The 20,393-nt window shown below is 52.5% G+C and overlaps 1 protein-coding gene and 1 pseudogene across 2 annotated transcripts in view; both read right to left on the bottom strand.

Annotated features, from left to right (window-relative positions):
- LOC105477755 (solute carrier family 6 member 6) overlaps positions 1 to 5,317 on the bottom strand; it is an 87,427-nt gene extending 82,110 nt beyond the window's left edge. The window contains exon 1 of one of the 2 annotated variants that reach the window (XM_071092253.1): positions 5,032 to 5,317. In XM_071092253.1, coding sequence (XP_070948354.1) covers positions 5,032 to 5,285 — 254 coding nt within the window. In that variant the 5' untranslated portion in view covers positions 5,286 to 5,317. The remainder of the gene's footprint in view (positions 1 to 5,031) is intronic. The other variant, XM_011734469.2, reaches the window with a different exon arrangement.
- An 8,400-nt stretch (positions 5,318 to 13,717) lies between these two features.
- LOC112425921 (5S ribosomal RNA) lies at positions 13,718 to 13,836 on the bottom strand (annotated as a pseudogene).
- Between the last annotated feature and the right edge of the window lie 6,557 nt (positions 13,837 to 20,393).

Genomic DNA, 20,393 nt, shown 5'->3' with positions numbered 1-20,393 from the left:
AAATAAGTCCATTTATATAAGGATTTAGACTGGCAAAACTAATTTATGGTGACAGAAATCAGAAAGTGGGCCTGGTATGGTGGTCCATGCTTGTGATCCCAGCATGGGATTCTGGGAGGCCCGCAAGGGTGGATCGTTTAAGCCTAGAAGTTTGACACCAGCCTGGCAACACAGCAAAACCCTCTCTCTACAAGAAACATAAAAGAAACTAGCCAGGTGTGGTGGCGTGCACCTGTAGTCCCAACTACTCGGGAAGTGAGGTGGGAGGATCATCTGAGCCTGGGGAGGTCGAGGCTGCAGTAGAGATCATGCCACTGCACTCTAGCTTGGGAAACAGAATAAGACTGTCTCAAAAAGAAAAAGAAAACGAAAAAGGAGAAAGTGGCTGTCTTGTGAGGTGAGGAGCACAAGACAACTTTCTGAGGTGCTGGAAATGTTCTATATCTTGATTTGGGTGGTGGTTACACAGGTGTATACATTTGTCAAAACTCATCAAACCGTAACAGAATCTTTGCATATTACTGCATGTAAATCATAACTCAATTTAAAAATATTTTTAAAAAATCATCTGAGGTGGGAGGATCACTTGAGCCCAGGAGTTCAAGACCAGCCCAGGCAACATGGTGAAACCTCATCTGTACAAAAAATACAAAAATTAGCCTGGAGTGGTGGGGCATGCCTGTAGTCCTAGCTACTTGGGAGGCTGAGGTGGGAGGATCACGTGAGCCCAGGAGATCGAGGCTGCAGTGAACCTGATGGCACCACTGTACTCCAGCCTGGGCAACAAAGTGAGACCCTGTCAAAAAAACAAACAAACAAACAAACACACACACACAAAAGAAAAACTTTAAAAATACAGATTCTCAGGCTCCACCCTCCTGCGAGTTCTGATTCAGTATGTCCAGGCTGGGCCTGGGAGTCTGGCTGAATATGTGTGTTTGTTTTTAAGTATCCCAGGCAATTCTGATACCTGACCACAGTTAGGGCAGTCCACCTGCCTCCCCTATCATTCCCTGCCCACTCTTTTGTTTTAGGTGGTTTATTATTTGTGTGTTGGTTTTTCCAAGAGAAAGTTGGTTGGCCATACCACGCTGGAGCTTTAGAAACAGAACAGCAATTCCTCACTCTCTCTGCTTTCCCTCTTGTAACCCCTAACTCCCACCCTTGGCATCAGCCTCTGCCCAGGTTTACAAATGAAGGCTCTGACCAGGTAAGACAAGAAAGGAAACTCTGCAGACCCGTTCAGGACTGGCATAACTCACCTAGAGACACTAGGGCTGTGTGCTCCGGGAGGTCAAAGTTAATGGCCTGTGTACCAGTTAAATAGCATGTCCAGGCCTTCACCCCCATGTTTACAGAAGGAGTTCAGGGTAAGACTCATTGGTATAGAAAATGCTTAGTGGCTCAGTGACTCTCGGTCTCCTGGACCCCAGCTCCGTTCCTTACTCACCATCAGGGGTCTCCTGGGCTCCAGGCTTGACTGGCTTCTCCCCGACTATCCCTAAACCCAGTGTGATTCCTGCTGCCCTCGGGAGAAAGCCCAAGCCCACTTACACAACATTCAAGGCCCTCCAGCTCGGCACGGTGGCTCACACCTATAATCAACACTTTGGGAGGCTGAGGCGAGAAGATTGCCTGAGCCCAGGAGTTTGAGACCAGCCTGGGCAACATAGTAAGACCCTGTCTCTATTTTTATATGTGAAAAAATCAAACACCCCCCTACCATCTGGCTCCTATTCCTTTCTCCAGCTAGGACCCAGGGAACCTGTTCTACAAACATGCTTGGCTATTTCACGCCACTGTGCCCTTGTAGCTGCTCTGCCCCCTGTTGAGAATGCCAGCCCATCCTGTTTCTCCACCCACAGATAATGGCAACTCCGATACTGTGTCCTCTAGGAAGCAAAAGTGCCTCCTGCCTACTACCCCACCCTCACTGGCACACTCAGCAGCTCCTTGGGTCTTCTTCACTGTACCCCATGGATGGTAATGGCCATTGCAGCTACCACATGCTTCTACCTCTGGGACAGAAGCTCCTAGAAAGCCAACACTCTACCCTGAACCCAGTGCTGGCCCAGAGCTGACCTTAACCAAGGTCTATTAACCAACTAAATGAAGCACATTAAAAAAGTGCTCTCGTTCTCACTGGAAGGCTTACTTAGGCATTTCCCGATCCACAGCTCCTGCCCAGAACCCATAAATTCAAACGAACACTCTGGCCAAGTTGGCAAGCACAGGAAAGTGAGATGCAGCCCCAAAGAATCTGACTCTTGCTCATGACCTCCTGCAGAAGTGGGGGATCAGCATGTACCTGCCAGGGTGGCCCTGGGATTCCAGGCCAACCCCAATTCCAGGCAGATCCCCTCTGGCTGCAGCTGAGCTGCATTCTGGGGAGCCCTTATAATTTACTTCTCAGCTCTTTTCTATATACGGGAATGTGTTCAATGACTCACAAGTGTCTTATCATTCAGGACCTTTGGAAAGACTTTCAGAGAAGTACAGCTCCCAAATCCTTTGACAAACTGACAGGCGGACAAGTTCAGGTTAGAAAGCACAGTCCCCAGAGCCTGGATTGCCTTGTGGAGGGCTGACCCCTGCAGCAGGATGGGGAGCAGGGCTCGGGGGAAGGCACAAAGAAGGAAGAATGAGTAACTAGGGACAGAGGCAAGGTGCAAATGGGTCCCATAGGCTCACTCTCCTGCCCTGAGGACTGGGGCACCTTTGTTCCTCATTTTCCCCAGGCCCTGGTTCAATTTCAACTCCCCAGGATATCAGCGACCAAAGCCCCATGGGGCCAAAACTCACAGCTGAGCTAGGGAAAGCATTTTGAAACTTAATTTTGTCCAATCAAGGCAAAGTCCCTTAGGTGCCTCTCAGTTTGTCCATCTGTAAAATGGGTACTGCTCACCAGGCCTCCAGACTCTGAAAAGCAGATGTGGCCCAATCACCACAGGTTGAGGTGACGGGAATGAGGTAGGAGAGGATGATTGCAGCTGAGCCATGGGTTAGTACAAGGGTATCCCCGAAGGACAAAGCCTCCAGAATGCACCTTGGCCCTTGCCATACACCACAGTGACCCGGGACCTCGTGACACCCTCTAATCAGCAGCTCTACAGCCGAGCCCGGCTTTACAGCTTACCACAAGCTTATTCAACCTCATCTCCCTCAATCCCCTCAAGGACGTAGTGAGGCCAGCACTGGCGTCCTTGCTGCCCAGGCAGCCAAGCCGAGGCTCAAAGAAACGAAGGGAATCAACCAAGGTCACTCGCCCATTAAAACAAAGCACAGGACTTCAATCAATTCCCTGGGGACAAGCTCCTACCTCTGGTCCCTGGTTTACTCTATAACCAGTCTGCCCCACCCATTTTACAGGTAAGGAAACTGAGGCTGAAAAAGGGTTGCCCAAGGTCAACTGGGGGCTGAGCCAGGCCTAACACCTCCCACCATTCCACCAGTCCCACCCTGTTGGGGGTTCTTAGCCGTGCTAGGGCCCCTTCAGATCCTCTCCAACACCATCTTGATGAAATTCCTCCCCCACCCCACCTCCTCATGCCCACCCCACACTCCCTGGGTGACTCCCTGGTCGAGATGGAGGCAGGTGGTTGCTAAGCACTCACCCGCTCTCTCTCTCATAAAAATAAACTCCTTCTGGTTAGGAGACTCTGGACAAGATCCCCTCCCTTCTAGCCAACAAAAAATTAAAAAGAAATTTTAAAAAGATCTCCTCAGTGACATTTACTTGAACGTCAGCTGTGCCAAAGCGGGGGCCAATTTATTGAAGTCCAAATGGAGCCATGCGCCAGTAAACCTCAGCCCGAAGACCCTCCATTCAAGTGTCTGGGCAATTACTGAGCTGATTTATTTCCCCAGGCAGGGAACAGGGGCCCAGGCTGCCTCCCAAGCTTTTGGGGCTGGTCCTGGGGATGCCGGGATCTGGCAGAGGCCCGACAGTGACCAAAATAGCCAGGCCGGTGGCCCTGCCCGGCACACACCTCCCTGCCTGGGAGAGCTGCCCACAGGTCTCCTCTCCAGTCCAGGCTGAAGTCCAGGCTGAAGCTTTGAGGCTGTAGGAGGAGGTCCCTGGAATTCTCTCTGTGCGGCTTCCCTAGTGGGAGGGGGACGAGAATCTCCTACTCAAAAGAGGAACCCACAGAAGGAAGAGAAATAGTCTGGAGGAGGAAGTGTCCTGCTGGCCCTGCCGGCTGTCCACTACCCCTTGGCTGCCCCTCCGGGCCTTGATCCCACCACTTGGACTGCTGGACGCCGTCGCTGCCACCTGCACACCACCTATGGAGTGCAGGCACCTATGGAGCCATGCTGCTCTATCACCTCTCCCCACTCAGCGCCGGCCCGGGAAAACCAGCTCTGGCCATTTGACCCTCTAGGCACCGGGGACGCCCTCTTGGGTACAGCCGAGGACACATAAGTGCCTACAACCAGGGACCTGGAGACACAACCACACTCAGGGACACGCACGTGCACCCGGCCAGGGCCTGGAAGACGCAGGCCCCCCCAAACACATTCATGCAGACACAAACGGGGACACACAAGAGCACACATCCAAAGACAGCACACTCAGGTATCTCTCACGCACACACACAGGCACACACACACAGCCCAGCACACAGAGAATAGCAGACATGCCCCGGAACACACATGTGCACGCTGCTGGGGACACGGTGAAACAGCCACCCTCAGAAACATAGACACGGGGATACGGAGGCACATGTAGGCATTCTGACCGAGAAAGACACACAGACATACCACACACAAACACACACACACACACACCCCCCCCACACACACCCCTGCCGCCCGCACCAGGAGCCGGAGCCCTTTCGCCTGGGAAACAATAACAGCCCCGCCAGCGGGACTGAGCAGGCGACCCTCGGTCCCTTCCGTGGTGGTGAAAGGGGCGCCGGACGGGCGCACGCGGAGGGGAGGAGGCCGGGACTGAGGAGACGCGGGGATGGGGAGGGGCTGCAGACGGCGGGCAGCGCCGGCTGCGCGCCCGGTTCCCAGTCCCTCGGGTACCTGGGGTGGCTGCGGCGCCGTCCGCGCTCTGCTCGGCTGCGCCCGGTTGCGCCGGCCAGGGGCTGCCTGCCCGCTCGCTCTCTGACCCGAGGGGTGAACGCTCCGCACTCCCTCTTGGCGCAGCTCGGCCTCTGGGCTTGCGGTCCTCGGGGCTCGGCGTTGGCGGCGGCGCGAAGGAAGCGGTAATTTATAAGCGGCTTCTTCCTGACCTCGCGTGTCTGTTGTCTGAGCAGGCAGCTCTCAGCATCACCCATCCTGCTGGGTGGAAAAATACCAGCTCGGCCGGGCCGGGGGCGGGGCCTGGGCGGGGCCTGGGCGTCTAGCCCCGCCCCAAGTGCGGACACACGCGCTCACACACACACATGCACACACACACGCATACACGCACGCGCGCATGGGCTCGGACACACAAAGAACCCGGGCTCGCCGAGCGCGCGCGCACACCCTCAGGCTGCGCGGCGAACGTTCGTTGCCAGGTGCGGCAGTCCGCCCTGGGCGCCTCCTGCCTGCGAAAGAAGAGCAGGACAGACCCGACCCGACCCACCTAGTCCCCTCCTTCACAGCAGCCTCCAAACTCCACCGCTCGCCTCTCCTCCAGGCTCCTAGGATGAGGCCCAGGGCTCCTGGAGCAGCCAGGTGCAGACCAGACCGGGCTTGCACTCCACTCCGTTCCCCTGGGCGATCGTCCACGTTCTGGGAGACTCGGTATACCCCTCCCAATAGTCGGCACGGTCACCGAGCTCTCACCAGGGGCGGGAGGGTGGCCTGAGCTTGTGGTGTGAAGCCAGGTACAGAGCTCCAGAATCCTGGCCTTGCCATGGCTGTGTGACCCTGGGCAAGTGACTCACAATTTCTGTGCCTCAGTGTCCTCATCTATAAAATGGAAAGGAAAAATAGTAGCGCTTGTCTCCTCTGGCTGTTACGAAGATCCAAGGTTAACAGCATAGAGACCTCGGAACACACCCGGCATCTAGGAAGTGCCAAGCCAGTGTCAGCTAATGTGACTATTTTTAAATGGAGATGGGGAGTGTGCCATTATTCTTGTCCTTATTTGAATGAACGGGCCCTCAGGGACCATTTTTCACAGCCCTGCCCTGGCAACATGAGAGGGAAACGCTGTGAGAACCCCCAACCCCAGCTTTCCCCTGTTCCCCCTCTCTCCCTCTGCACCTGGGAGGCAGGGAGGAGAGAGCCCATCCTTCCACCATTTACACTGAGAATAAAAGAAGAAATGCCGGCCAGGCGTGGTGGCTCACGCCTCTAATCCCAGCACTTTGGGAGGCCGAGGGGGCAGATCACCTGAGGTCAGGAGTTCGAGACCAGCCTGGCCAACATGGCGAAACCCCGTCTCTACTAAAAGTACAAAAATTAGCCGGGTGTGGTGCCGGGCCCCTATAATCCCAGCTATTCAGGAGGCTGAGGCAGGAGAATCGCTTGAACCCAGGAGGCGGAGGTTGCAGTGAGCCGAGATCACACCACTGCACTCCAACCTGGGCGACAAGAGTGAGTCTCAAAAAAAAGAAAAAAGAAGAAGAAGAAATACCACACAGGTCTGACCAAGAGCCATCCCACTCGGGCCAAGATCCCCGCCTGGAAGGGCTCTGCAGCTGCTCTCCCTGTACAGCCCCAGGATGCTAAGGAGCATCCTGAAGTGACACTATCTCTCCCTGGAGGCCCCTGCCGTCGGACTCCAACCTGACCTTCCAGTGGGTGCTCCTCATACTGGCTCCAGCCAAGCCAGACAAGGACCACTGGGCATATGCCCTTCCTTGTCTTCCTCTGGTGCCCTCCTCACCCTTCTCTGCTGGCCCCAGGTGGCCCCTTCCTCCAGGAAGCACCTGGGGACCAGCAGTGCCTCTAGGGTCCCAGTGGCCCACGTGACATCTGCTTCTGGCCACCTGAGCACTCTCCTTTGAGTTCAGGATCACCGTACCCTTTTATAGGTGAGAAAACAAAAGCTGAGGAAGAGAAGTGACTGGGTGTCCCATATCCCTCTGCTTCAGATATGAGGTTCCCTCATGAGCTGCAGGAACAGACATCAAGCAAAAACTCCTCAGACGCCCTGTGCATGTGTGGCCGCACAGGGCACAAAGGCTGAAGCAAAGGGGCAGGTCCTGGCGTGGGGAGGGGACTCTGGGGTTGAGGTTTGAACCAAAAGGAGGCTTTGACTAAGCCACGAGCAGTGAAGCCAGCAGGAGAGGAAGCAAGTTCTGGCAGAGGTGCCTGCCGTGCAAAGGCCTGAGAGCAAGGTTGTTGGTGGCAGGGCTGACCTGTGTGGTATTTCTTCTTCTTCTTCTTTTTTTTTTTTTGAGACTCACTCTTGTCGCCCAGGTTGGAGTGCAGTGGTGTGATCTCAGCTCACTGTAACCTCCGCTTCCTGGGTTCAAGCGATTCTCCTGCCTCAGCCTTCCAAGTAGCTGGCATTACAGTCATGCCCCACCACGCCTGGCTACTTTTGCATTTTTAGTAGAGACAGGGTTTCTCCATGTTGGTCAGGCTGGTCTCAAACTCTCAACCTCAGGTGATCCGCCCGCCTCGGCCTTCCAAAGTGCTGAGATTACAGGCCACCACGTCTGGCTTTAACTTACTTTTCTTTGGCACCTAATTATGTACCCTGCATAGTTAAATGCATTTTAATAAGTTAACCTTTTTCATCCTGACAACACCCCTATGAGATTGGTACAATTATTTCTTCCGTTTTATAGAAGGTAAAACTGAGTCACAGAGAAGTTAAGTAACTTCCCCAAGGTCACTCAGCTGGCAGATGGTAGAGCTGGAATTCAAACCGAGGCCACCTGGCTCCAGAGGTTACAATCTTGAATGAGGGGATTCTGGGTGGGCAATTGCCAGACAAAAAACCTAGCCCCAAAGAGAGAAAGGAGGAGGAGGAGGCAAGAAGATCCCCAACCTCAGCCCCAGGGAGAGGTGACAGATGAGGTGGAAAAGAGATGGTCAGACCAGAGCGGGGACCAGGAGGAGCCAGTGCCAAAGCTAGAGGCATGCACAGGGTGGAGAGAGCTCAGTGTGGGAGGCCACAGACCCTAGCTCCACCTCAGCTCTGTGGCTTCCCAGCTGCGTGGCTTGGGCCTGCAGGCCTGCTCTCTGAGCCTCAGTTTCCTCATTGTAATATGAGATAAAATACACCTTGCCTCATTGAGCCATTCTGAGGAGATTAGAGGTCTCAAACTGAGGGCCTTAAACCGAATCCAGTTCCCAGATGCGCTTCTTTGGCCATCACTGAGCTTTAATGTGTTTGGAGTTAATTTTTATGAATAAAAATGTAGAAGATTTCACATTTTAAAAATCTAGCCAGTCTGGGCAACAAAGTAAAATTTCATCTCTAACAAAAATTTTTAAGACATTAGCCGGGTATGGTGGTGCGTGACTGTGGTCCCAGCTACTCAGGAAGCTGAGGCAGGAGGATCACTTGAGTCTAGGAGGTCAAGGCTGCAGTAAGCTATGATTACACTACTGCACTCCAGCCTAGGCGAGAGAGCAAGACCCTGTCTTCAAACAACACCAATAACAACAACAACAAAACCTGAATGCCTGGTTTATCTTGAAATATGGCAGAATGGGGCCCCCCAGGCCCATTACCCACCTGTCTACAATGTCCTGGAGCTGAGGGGCATTAGCTACCCTCTCACATGGGGACATGGGCTCCCCAGGGGGCCACAGCTCCCTCCTAGCTAGTTTGCTCCTTTCTGTCACCTACCGGCCCTTGCAGGGAGCTGAATTTGAGATCCATGATGCACTTTGTGCACCCTGCCCCCTGGAAGACAACTGAGTACCAAGGGAAATGAAAAGCTTTGGCAACAAGGAGGGAGCTTCAGGGAAAGCCAGGCAGAGGTTCCCCTCAGAACCGTAGACTAGGCTGAAATTCCACTGGGACTAATTCTTCTCATTTCAAGAATGAAAATTGATTGCTGGACAGAGCTCCTGGAGGGCCAATTTTCAGGCTGTAGTCTACAGCTGTCCACTTAGAGGCAGTGAATGAGATTTTTCAAAGCCTACTTTATGATTACTTACTTTAGCAGCTCTCAATAGTAAAATAAAATTGATCCAGGACTTTGATCAAAACTTCTCGTCCCTTGCTAGGGAAGAGTTTGTCTCATCTATCAGGTCACCAACAAGAGTTGTTGCAATGCTGTGGGAGCTGCAGCCCATCCTGGGCCACAGGGCCAGCTCAGGGATCTTGCTGGAGATTGAGGATTGTCTGGTCTGCGTCTTACACGTCTCAGAACATCATCCCTGGGAGCAGCCCTGAAGAGACCAAGGGTCAGTGGCAGGGCTGCTGAGTGGCTGCCTCCCTGACCTGGCCAGCATCTCCTGGGCACACTGCAGTGTGTCCATTTCCCTGGGTGTGTAGGTGGCTGCAGAGCCTTGTCAGAGCATCTGGGCCTTCAGGGATCTGCTTCCTGCCCACCAGCCTCCTCTTGCCCGCATGCAAATCTCAGTTCCATCCCTCATGGGCTGTGTGACCTAGAGTGAATAATGTGACCTCTCTGTGCCTCGGTTTCTTGATTTGTACAGCCTGTTAATCATAACCCCTCTGCTGCAGATTATTGTGTGGAGTGAGTGGACGTGATTGATGTGAAGCATCTAGCCAGGTCCCTGGCATACAGTCTAGCACTCTGGAAAGCAGGACTCCCACCTACCCCTACCACCTGTATGCTCCAGGCTTTCTTGCCTCCAGGACTTCACCCTTGCTGCTCCCTCCTGCCAAGCACTTTGCCCATTGCCCTCTTGCATCCTGGGTCTCTGCCAAACTTGGAGCCTCAGAAAGAGAACACCCAGGAGGCAGGGATGCCAAGCAGTCCCAGCATGGGGCCTGGAGCACAGTGGACCCCAGGAAACCCTTGCAGGATGTGGTCTGTGGGTGGCAAGTGCCTGGGCTCACTTCCTCTTCTCCCTTGGTGGGCACAGCAAAATTACCCCAGAGGTGGACAGACAGGGAAGTTGTCAGTGTTGGAGACAGCCCTGCAGGGAACTGGGGACCCACAGCACATTTAGTCATTCACTAGCACTGCAGACAGATGCTCTCCAGCTTCACAGCCACCCCAGGCCGGGCCATGTTCTCTCCCTTCTGGCTGACTGCAGGGGACATCTTCCACCCTGGCTTCCTCTCCTCCCCGACAGCCCATCTCCACTCCTGGGACTCTCTATGGCGTATAGCCATTGCAGCAAACAATTTGGTAGTTTCTTTTCTTTTACTTTTTTTTTTTTTTCCTGAGACAAAGTCTCTAAAAAATGCTGTTGCCCAAGCTGGCCTTGAACTCCTGGGCTCCAGTGATCCTCCCACCTCAGCCTCCTAAGTAACCGGGGTTATAGGCACACCACCACGCCCAGCTACTCTGGCAGTTTCCGATAAGGTTATAAATTTCTTATAAGATTAAACACAACACTGTGAGCCAGCAATTGCACACCCAGGTAATTGACCAGAGAGAAATGAAAATGTTTGTTCACCCAAAGACTTGTGAATGGCAGTGGTATTCATACAGTCCAAAATGGAAACAGCCCTGGTTGTATCTGTCAATAGAAGAATGGAAAAACAGATGGAAGGACTGTAATTCACAGGTGAAAAAGAACAGGCTATGAGAGGCTCCAAACCGAGGGGGCAGAGGGGTGTGTCTCCAAAACACAGTGATCCCAGTGAGAGAAGCCAGAGCCACGGACCAGATGCCCTGCAGTGGGTCCCTGTACATGGACTTCAAAGTCAGGCAGAGTGAATGAGGGTCATGGGAATAGGAGCAGTGGTTGCCTCCAGAGGTGAGGAGGGATGGGGTGAGGTGGAGTGGGGTGGGGGGTGGGGTGAGGTGGAGTGGGGTGGGGTGGGGTGGGAGATGGGGTGGGGGTGGGGTGGGGTGGGGTGGGAGATGGGGTGGGGGTGGGGTGGGGTGGGGTGGGAGATGGGGTGGGGTGGGGGTGGGGTGAGGTGGAGTGGGATGGGGGTGGGGTGAGGTGGAGTAGGGTGGGGGTGGGGTGAGGTGGAGTGGGGTAAGGTGGGGTGGGGATGGAGTGAGGTGGAGTGGGGTGGGGGGGACATGGGTTGGGGGGTGGAGTGGGGTGGGGGTGGGGTGAGGTGGAGTGGGGTGGGGTGGGGAATGGGTTGGGGGAGGAGTGAGGTGGAGTGGGATAGAGTGGGGTAGGGGGTGAGGTGAGGTGGAGTGGGGTGGGGTGGGGCGTGAGGTGAGATGGGGTGGGATGGGGTGTGAGGTGAGGTGGGGTGAGGTGAGGTGGGGTGGGGCGTGAGGTGAGGTGGGGTGGGGTGGGGCATGAGGTGAGGTGGGGTGGGGTGGGGTGTGAGGTGAGGTGGAGTGGGGTGGGGTGGGGCGTGAAGTGAGATGGGGTGGGATGGGGTGTGAGGTGAGGTGGGGTGAGGTGAGGTGAGGTGGGATGGGATGGGGTGGGGTATGAGGTGAGGTGGGGTGGGGTGCGGTGGCATAGGGTGAGGGGGTGGCATGGGGTGGGGATGGGGTGCAGTGGGGTGAGGGGGTTGGGGTGATGTGGGGTGGTGTGGGGTGGGTGGTGTATGAGAGAACCTGAGGGATAGGAAGGGGCTCCATCCTTACCTGGGGCAGGTCACACCAGTACGTACTGTCACATTTCACTGTAGGAAGTGTAGACCTCAGTAAAAATCCCAAGGAAAACCCCCAGACTTCCAGACCCACTCAGGCTTCCTTCCTACTTTGAACCACCCGGTGGCCCCCACCACACTGCCACTAAGCCACACTCCTGGCAGCCACTGAGATAACTCCTGCCCGAACCTCCGCCACTCTCCTCTGCCTCCCTCACCCCCAGCCTCTCTGGCCTCCTGGCTTTCCCTCCAACTCCAGGCTCCCCTCTTTCTGCCTCAGGGCCTTTGCCCCTGTCTTGTTCCCTGCCCCAGGCACTTCCCCTCAGCCCTTCCCAGGGCTGGGTCCTCCTCCCTAGGCCTCAGCTCCGATGTCTCATCCCCAGAGACCTTCCCAGACCACCATTTCTCAGATAGCCCCGGCTGCCTCCTCCCTCCCCTGCACCAGCCCTAAGCCATCACCTCATTTTATTCTCATTCTAACTTGGATAACGGGTGAGTGGACCTTGATCATTTACATATTGACTTGTTTCTGTCTGTTTTCACACTAGACTGCCCACTTCATGTGTCCCCAGGGCCTACAGCAGTGCCCAGCCCCATGGCAGATGTCCAACAAATTCTGCTGAATGAATGGAGCTGGAGCTGCCTACAGTTTCCCCCCACACTCCCACCCCCATTCCACAGACTGCAAAGCAAACCATTTGTGTAGCTATGGAGAAAGGGGCCGGTCTTTAAGACTATGCATTCGGCTCTACCCACAAGAGCCCCCTTCCCTCCCCATCTCCTCTGCAGAGACCTAATTCCAAGCCATGAGTGGATCCTTAGTGGCTCTGTAACCCAAAGGGACCTCCATCTTCCTCTACCTCGGTCTCCCCATCAATGGCATGAGGTTAGCCAAGGTGACCTTCCAGTCCCGCTTCAACTGAAAAGTGCATATACTCACGGCGGGATGTTGTTAACATACGAATTTGACTCAGTAGGTCTGATGTGGGGTTGGAGATTCTGAATTTCTTTCTTTCTTTCTTATTGATTGATTGATTGATTGATTGATTGATTGATTTTTTCTTCTTCTTTTCTTCTTCTTCTTCTTCTTCTCCTTCTCCTTCTCCTTCTCCTCCTTCTCCTTCTCCTTCTCCTTCTCCTCCTTCTTCTTCTTCTGATGGAGTTTCGCTCTTGTCGCCCAGGCTGGAGTACAATGGTGCGATCTCTGCTCACTGCAACCTCTGCCCCCTGGGTTCAAGTGATTCTCCTGCCTCAGCCTCCCAAGTAGCTGGGATTACAGGCATGTGCCACCACACCTGGCTAATTTTGTATTTTTAGTAGAGAAGGGGTTTCTCCATGTTGGTCAGGCTGGTCTCAAACTACCAACCTCAGATGATCTGCCTGCCTCGGCCTCCCAAAGTGCTGGGATTACAGGGGTGAGCCACCCGTCCGGCCTTCTATTTTATTTATTTATTTATTTATTTATTTATTTATTTATTTATTTATTTTTGAGACAGGATCTCACTCTGTCACCCAGGCTGGAGTGCAGTGGCATGATCACAGCTCACTGCAGCCTCCACCTTCTAGGGTCAAGCCATTCTCTCACCTCAGCATCCCAAGTAGCTGGGACTATAGCCATGAGCCACCATGCCCAGCTAATTTTTGTATTTTTTATAGAGACTAGGGTTTAGCCATGTTGCCCAGGCTGGTTTCAAACTCCTGAGCTCAAGCAGTCCACCTGCCTCAGCCTCCCAAAGTGCTGGGATTACAGGTGTGAGCCATCATGCTCCGCATTTTTATTTTATTTATTTATTTATTTATTTATTTATTTATTTATTTATTTTGAGACAGTCTCACCTTGTTGCTCAGGCTGGAGTGCAATGGTGCGATCTCGGCTCACTGCAACCTCCGCCTCCCGGGTTCAAACGATTCTCCTGCCTCAGCCTCCCGAGTGGCTAGGATTATAGGCACCTGCCACTACACACAACTAATTTTTGTATGTTTAGTAGAGATGGGATTTCACCATGTTGGCCAGGCTGGTCTCGATCTCCTGACCTCATGATCTGCCCGCCTCAGCCTCCCAAAGTGCTCAGATTACAGGTATGAGTCGCTGCGCCCGGCCAAACCAAAAGCCTCCAGCACCCGTTATTCCCAGGCAGTCTCCCACCAAAGTACTAACCAGACCCAAACCTGCTTAGCTTCTGAGATCAGATGAGATCGGGCACGTTCAGGGTGGTATGGCCATAGACTGCTTTTTAAAATAGATATGAGGTGTCTCTATGTTGCCCAGGTTGATCTCAAACTTCTGGGCTCAAGCAATCCTCCAGCCTTAGCCTCCCCAAATGCTGGTATTACAGGTGTGAGCTTCTGTGCCAAGATTCTGAATCTCTAACAAGCTCCTGGGAGACATCCCAGGCTGTGGGTCCACAAGCCACAAAAGGAGTCCTGAGAATGCAGGGGAGAGGCTCACAAAGTCTGGCCCCCAGACTAGCAGCTTCACCTGGGAACTTGTTAGAAAAACAAAGCCCCAGCCCAGCCCAGACCTAATGAATCAGAAACTCTGTGGTGGGGCACGGTCCTGTCTAACAAGCACTTCAGGGGCTTCCGAGACAGCTGGCGTTTCAGAACCACTGCTACAGGAGGTACCAGTTCTCAACCTTGGTGGCCCAAGGAGAAACTGAAAAAGTTCTGATGCCTGGGGTCCCACGCTCAGAAATTCTCATTTAAATGGGCATGAGATGGTGGCAGCGGCTGCTGCTTCTTTTTCTTCTCCTTCTCCTTCTTCTTCTTCTTTGTCCTTCGTTCTTTAAGATAAAGCTCTCCAGGCAACGTGAATGTCTCATCAGTGCTGGATCCTTGAGCTAGAGGGTGCTGGGCCTCCGAGCATTCCGGTGGCCCAGACATTCCCAGGCAGGCCTGATTCCTCTGCATTCTTGCCCGGGCCTCCCAGTGACTGCCTTCTTATATTTGGTTATTTTTCCCTCCCTCCCCAAACACAACAATTCAAAATATTCTCAGCTCCCAGACCATAAACAAAGCGGGAGAGGCAAGCTCCCTGACTGTTTTGTTCCCACTTATGGCCTGATCCAAGGCTGGCCTGATTGGGCCCTTGGGACTGGTCATCTGAGCTGGAGAGGGGTGGGCCTCGTTCTCAGGCTGCCCCAGCTCCACTCCTGGATTCCCAGGATCCCTCAGCTCTAGATGACCCCAGGTATCCCCCAAAGCCACTTCCCCAGGGAAACAGAGGTCAGCAAGTGACTTGTCCCATGACACAGAGGAATGCCCAGAAGGTCCCTCTGATCTGTGGTTTCTAGCCTTGGGGGCAGATGTGTTGGCTCTGGGACTCGGAGAGATGTGTGTTCAATTCCAGGCTCTGCCCCTTACCAACTGTGACCTTAGGCACAGGATTAGCCCCAATTTGAGCCTCATTTTGTCTGTCTGTAAAATGAGGATGGCACTAGAGCCCCGTCCAGGGTGAATGTGAAGGTCAGAGCCTACACAAGATGAGTGCTCATAACTATCACTGTCATTCTGATGACTTCTGCCAGGATGGCAAAACCAGCAAGAATGAGCAAGAGGAGAGGGGCAGGGGGCACAGGAGGTTGTCCATCTGAGTCTCAGGTGCCTGACCTGGGCCCAGGGGCTCATTCTGGAGTATGGAAAGGGAAGAGACAGGTCCAGGTTACCAAGGGGGATCCTAGACAGGCCCTGGGGGAGGAGAGAAGCTAATACCCTTATTGTGCAAGTGGCACCAAGGGTGGAGGTGACACTTGTCACACGGGAACTTGAACCTGCTCTCTAGAGGCATTATCATCCCTCGTGCTTTGATGCTATTTGTAGCCTTTAAGCCTGTTATTCTATACTTGTGTATTGAAAGGCTCGGGCCCAGCACTTTCCTTATTTGACAAATGTGTTGTCCCCTGTGGGTCAGTGGTCGAGAAAACCACTGGGATGACACAGGACACCCCTGGCACTGGCAGAGTTCTACCCTGAGATGACAAATGCTGCAAATACTCTCTCAGTATTGAGAAGTTATATGTCAGGCTAATATGCTGTTAGGCACAAACTACCCTGCCCTCCCGCCTTGGTGTGCTTATTTTCGTGGTGAGCTGGAGGCCACCTTAGAATGTAAAGTTCCCAGGCTCCTTGGAGCTGGATCCAGCAAGTGGTGGCTGGGGAGTGCCAGCCTCCATCTGAGGCCCTGGCCTGTGGCCTGCCCCTCACCCCTCTTCTCCTGCCATTCCAAGCTCTGTCCTCCCACTTGAGCAGCTCTGGTCCATGCAGAGGGACAACCCACCTTCCATTCAAGCTCAACCCCCAAGCACAGCCCCCTTGTCCAGCCTTAAGCCTGGGTACACACCAGTGTGCCTCTCCACCCTCAGCTGAATGAATGGGGGAGAGGCCCATGGGCAGGGACTCTGGGGCCTGGTGTACCCAGGGTTCAATTTAGAAGTTGGAGGGTACTGGCTCATGGTGGTCACATCCCTTGGACCCTGTGGAATGTGTATATGACCTTGTGGGAAGGTGTGCAGCCTCAGGAGGGCCCCTCTGGGAGCCCATAGACATGGGTTCCTCTGTCTGGGGCCTAAGGGTAGTCCTAGTGTCTTCCGCACAGCACCAATGCAGAGCCGAATGCAGGAAAGGGCTGCTCATGGAAAGACACACAACTTGTGTTATTATTATTATTTTATTTGTTTATTTACTTTGAGACAGAGTTTTGCTCTTGTTGCCCAGGCTGGAGTGCAATGGTGTGATCTCGGCTCGCTGCAACCTCTGCCTCCCAGGTTCAAGTGATTTTCCTGCCTCAGCCTCCCAAGTAGCTGGGGTCATAGGCATGCACCACCATGCCCAACTAATTTTGTATTTTTAGTAGAGATGGGGTTTCACCATATTGGCCAGGCTGGTCTCGAACTCCTGACCTCAAGTGATCCACCCGCCTCGGCCTCCCAAAGTGCTGGGATTACAGGCATGAGCCACCTCGTCCAGCCTCGTGTTATTATTGATGGTTGCATGGAAAGCCTCCAAAGCTGGCCCTACATATGGCAGAGAAAAATAGGAACTCACAACCCAGCAGGGTGAAGGCATCGGTATTTACTGAATTCCTACTCTGTGCCAGGCACTGAGCCAAGTGCTCACAGACGCTCTCTCATGGACCTCTCCTAATAGCCTGGGAGGAGGGATCCATTTCATGGATGAGGAAATCGAGGCTCAGAGAGGTGAGCCACTGACGGAGGGCGACACAGTGGAGCTGGGATTTGAATCCAAGTGTATCAGACCCTAAGCTATGAGCCCTGCTCCTTCCCATGGGCCAGAGGAGCAATGAAAGCTAAGAGGAGATGACAGAGCAGCAGAGATAGGGCAGGAAGGAGATCGCCACACAGCCAGGATGAGGGTGAAAGGGATGTCTGGTTTTGGACATGAGCCCTACGACCTCTGTCATTTAGTGTGTGACCTTACTGACAAGATGCAGGACTGCTGCTTGCAGGGACCCCGATTTTCCTTACGGATGGTCTAGGGAAGTGAGAAGGAAAAAAAATCTTCATTTGGGTTATAATAACCTTTTGTGTGAGCCAAATTTTGCCTAAGTCCAGCTGCCTTGGAGCACAGTAATAATTCTGTAATCCACCGGCTGTCACTGCTCATGCTTATGACACACAGGCTGAATCTGTTTGTTCAGCCTTCAGGGTTTAATGCCCTTCTGTGTCTATGTGCTCAGCTGATAGCCACCATGCATGACTTGGGACTTCTGAATGGGACCAAGAAGTATCTGACGTGTGATTTCCTGGAAAGCACATAGGAGTTCGGCCCAGATCCAGACTTGGCAGCTAACTTGCTGTGTGACTGTGGACAAATGACTGAACCTTTCTGGGCATCAATTCCCTCAAAGAGGGAAGGTGGGCAGGGATGGATTACCCACCCTTGAAGCCTCAACCATGAGAAGCATCCCAGAATGAGATGTATTCAGGTAATAAGGGAGTTTTTCTCTTTTCTTTTTGTTATTTAAAAAATTGATATGTAATAGTAGTACGTATCACAGTCCATGTGATATTTTGATACCTGTATATGATGTGCTGTGATTAAATCGGGGTAATTGGGATCTCCATCACCTCAAACATTTATCTTTTTCTGACCAGGCATGGTTACTCACACCTGTAATCCCAGCTCTTTGGGAGGCCGAGGCGGGCAGATCACTTGACGTCAGGAGTTTGAGACCAGCCTGGCCAACACAGTCTCTACTAAAAATACAAAAATTAGCCAGGCATGGTGGTGTGAGCCTGTAGTCCCAGCTTCTCTGGAAGCTGAGGCATGAGAATAGCTTGAACCCAGGAGGTGGAGGTTGCAGTGAGCTGAGACTGTGCCACTGCACTCCAGCCTGGGTGACAGAGCAAGACTACATCTCAAAAAATAAAAAATAAAAATTTTTTTTAAAAAAATCTCTTTTCTTTGTGTTGGGAACATTACAATTCTTTTCTTCTAGCTACTTTGAAATATACAATAAATTATTGTGAACTATAGCTTCCTTATTATATATTTTCTCTTTTCAATTCTCATTTATCCAGTTGCTCAATCAAGAAGAAGCTGCCAGGTGCAGTGGCTTACGCCTGTAATTCCAAAACTCTGGGAGGCTGAGGGGGGAGCAAATCACCTGAAGTCAGGAGTTCAAGACCAGCCTGGCCAACATGGTGAAATGCCATCTCTACTAAAAATACAAAAATTAGCTGGGTGTGGTAGTGGGCACTTTTAATCCTAGCTACTCAGTAGGCTGAGACAGGAGCAGAGGTTACAGTGAGCTGAGATCGTACCACTGCACTCCAGGCTGGGCAACAAAGAGTGAAACTCTGTCTAAAAAAACAAAAACAAAACAAAACAAAACAAAAAAGAAGCAGCGGCAGCAGCAGCCTCAGTGAGGTGCTCCAGCATCTTCACCACCTTGGTCACTTGCTCATCTCCTTTTTGAACAAAAGCAGCCCCAGATCAGAGCCGCTGAGCACCTGCAGCCAGCAAGGTTGGCTGGTTTTCATTGTCTGCATTTTTAAGGCATCTTCTATTTATAGAAAGGATTGTGATCTTGCATTTGTAGCAGCAATGAAAGCTTTACTTTTTGGCAAAATGTGTGCAAGTTGTTTAGAAGTGAGTCTGTTTGAAGAAAAACAAATTAAATGAATAATGATTTAGGAGGTGGGTTTGTTTCCTAGGGCTGCTGTGATCAAGTGCCACAAACCTGGTGGCTTAAAACAACAGAAATATGTTCTCACACAGTCCAGAGGCTGGAGTCCTAAGTCAAAGTGGTAGATCCCTCTGAGGCTCCTGGTAGAAGCCTTCTTTGCCTCTTCCTAGCATCTGGTGGCCTCTCTCAGTCCTTGGTGCTCCTTGGCTTGCAGCTGCGTCACTCCACTCCTGGCCTCTGTCATCACGTAGCCATCTTCCTCTGTGTCCCTGTGTCCAAATTTTCCTCTTCTTATAAGGACTCTCGTATATTGCATTAGGACCCTCCCTAACGACCTCATCTTAACTTGATTACATCTGCAAGGACACTATCTCCAAATAAGGTCACATTCGCAGGTAGCAGGAGTTAGGACTTCAACATCTCTTTTGGAGGAGACACAATGTGGCCCATAACAGATGGGTTGCAGCAAACGGAAAATTTATGCAGGAAGACCTGACAGCTAAAAGTCTGGGGAGTGCCGCCCAGGCCAATCTCTTGGGAGAGGGACTCCAGCCCTGTGCAGGGTGGCTGGGGGCACCTTGGACAATCCCGATGTCTCTCCCTGAGTCATGGTTCCCTGGGGTTTTCAAACTGGGTTCCGTAGAGTCCCAAAGAGATCTGGGGAGATCCAGATCTCCAGACAGCCAACATCACCTCCACTTTGCTCCAACCACTATAGGGGCAGTGGCAAAATAGTTTGTTTGACTAAAAGGCACCCACATAATTTTAAAGATAAAAACACTTTAAAATCATCAGCTTAGGCTAGACATGGTGGCTCACGCCTGTAATCCTAGTACTTTGGGAGACTGAGGCAGGTGGATCACCTGAGGTCAGGAGTTCAAGACCAGCTTGGCAAACATGGTGAAACACCGCCTCCACTAAAAATATAAAACTTAGCTGGGTGAAGTGGCGTGTGCCTGTGATCCCAGCTAATCGGGAGGCTGAGGCACGAGAAACACTTAAAGTCGGGAGGCAGAGGTTGCAGTGAGCCAAGATCTAGCCACTCTACTCCAGCCTGGGTGACAAAGCGAGACTCTGTCTCGAAAAAAAAAAAAAAAAAAAAAAAGTAGGTTAGAGGATCTGTGTCTCCTCCCAGCCCCAGACATTCTGATTTTAATGTACCCTCCTGCTCTGGCTAGGAAGAAAGGACCAGGGCTGCTGCTTACTTGTCTCTGGGAAGAAAGTGTCTATTTGCCTATTTACACAGATTTCCCCCTCAGGAAGGTTCCCCGTCTCAGCTGCAGACAGAGCGGGAGAACTCAGCTTGGGCAGTGTCACCTTTTGCTCCCAGGCTCTTGCCACTCTGGGGACCTTTCAGTTCCTCTGACTCGCAGCTGCCTCCCTTCTGACCACAGGGAGCTTGCTCACCCTGTTCCCTCTGCTGGGAACATTCTGACGTCCTTTACTTGGCAGGTTTCTGTGCATCCTTTGGTCCTGTCCTCGGGGAAGTCTTCCTTGGTACTCCCTATGTGAGTGAGACCCCACCCCATCCTGTTTCATAATCTATAGAACCGTGGTTCATCCGGGGTCCACATCAGACTTATCTTAGGAGCTTCTTAAAGAGATGCCCAGTCTCACCCCCCGAGACAGATTCATGTG

This window comes from Macaca nemestrina, chromosome 2, assembly GCF_043159975.1.
Source record: "Macaca nemestrina isolate mMacNem1 chromosome 2, mMacNem.hap1, whole genome shotgun sequence".
Lineage (NCBI taxonomy): Eukaryota > Metazoa > Chordata > Mammalia > Primates > Cercopithecidae > Macaca > Macaca nemestrina.
This window is presented reverse-complemented; position numbering and strand designations above follow the sequence as displayed.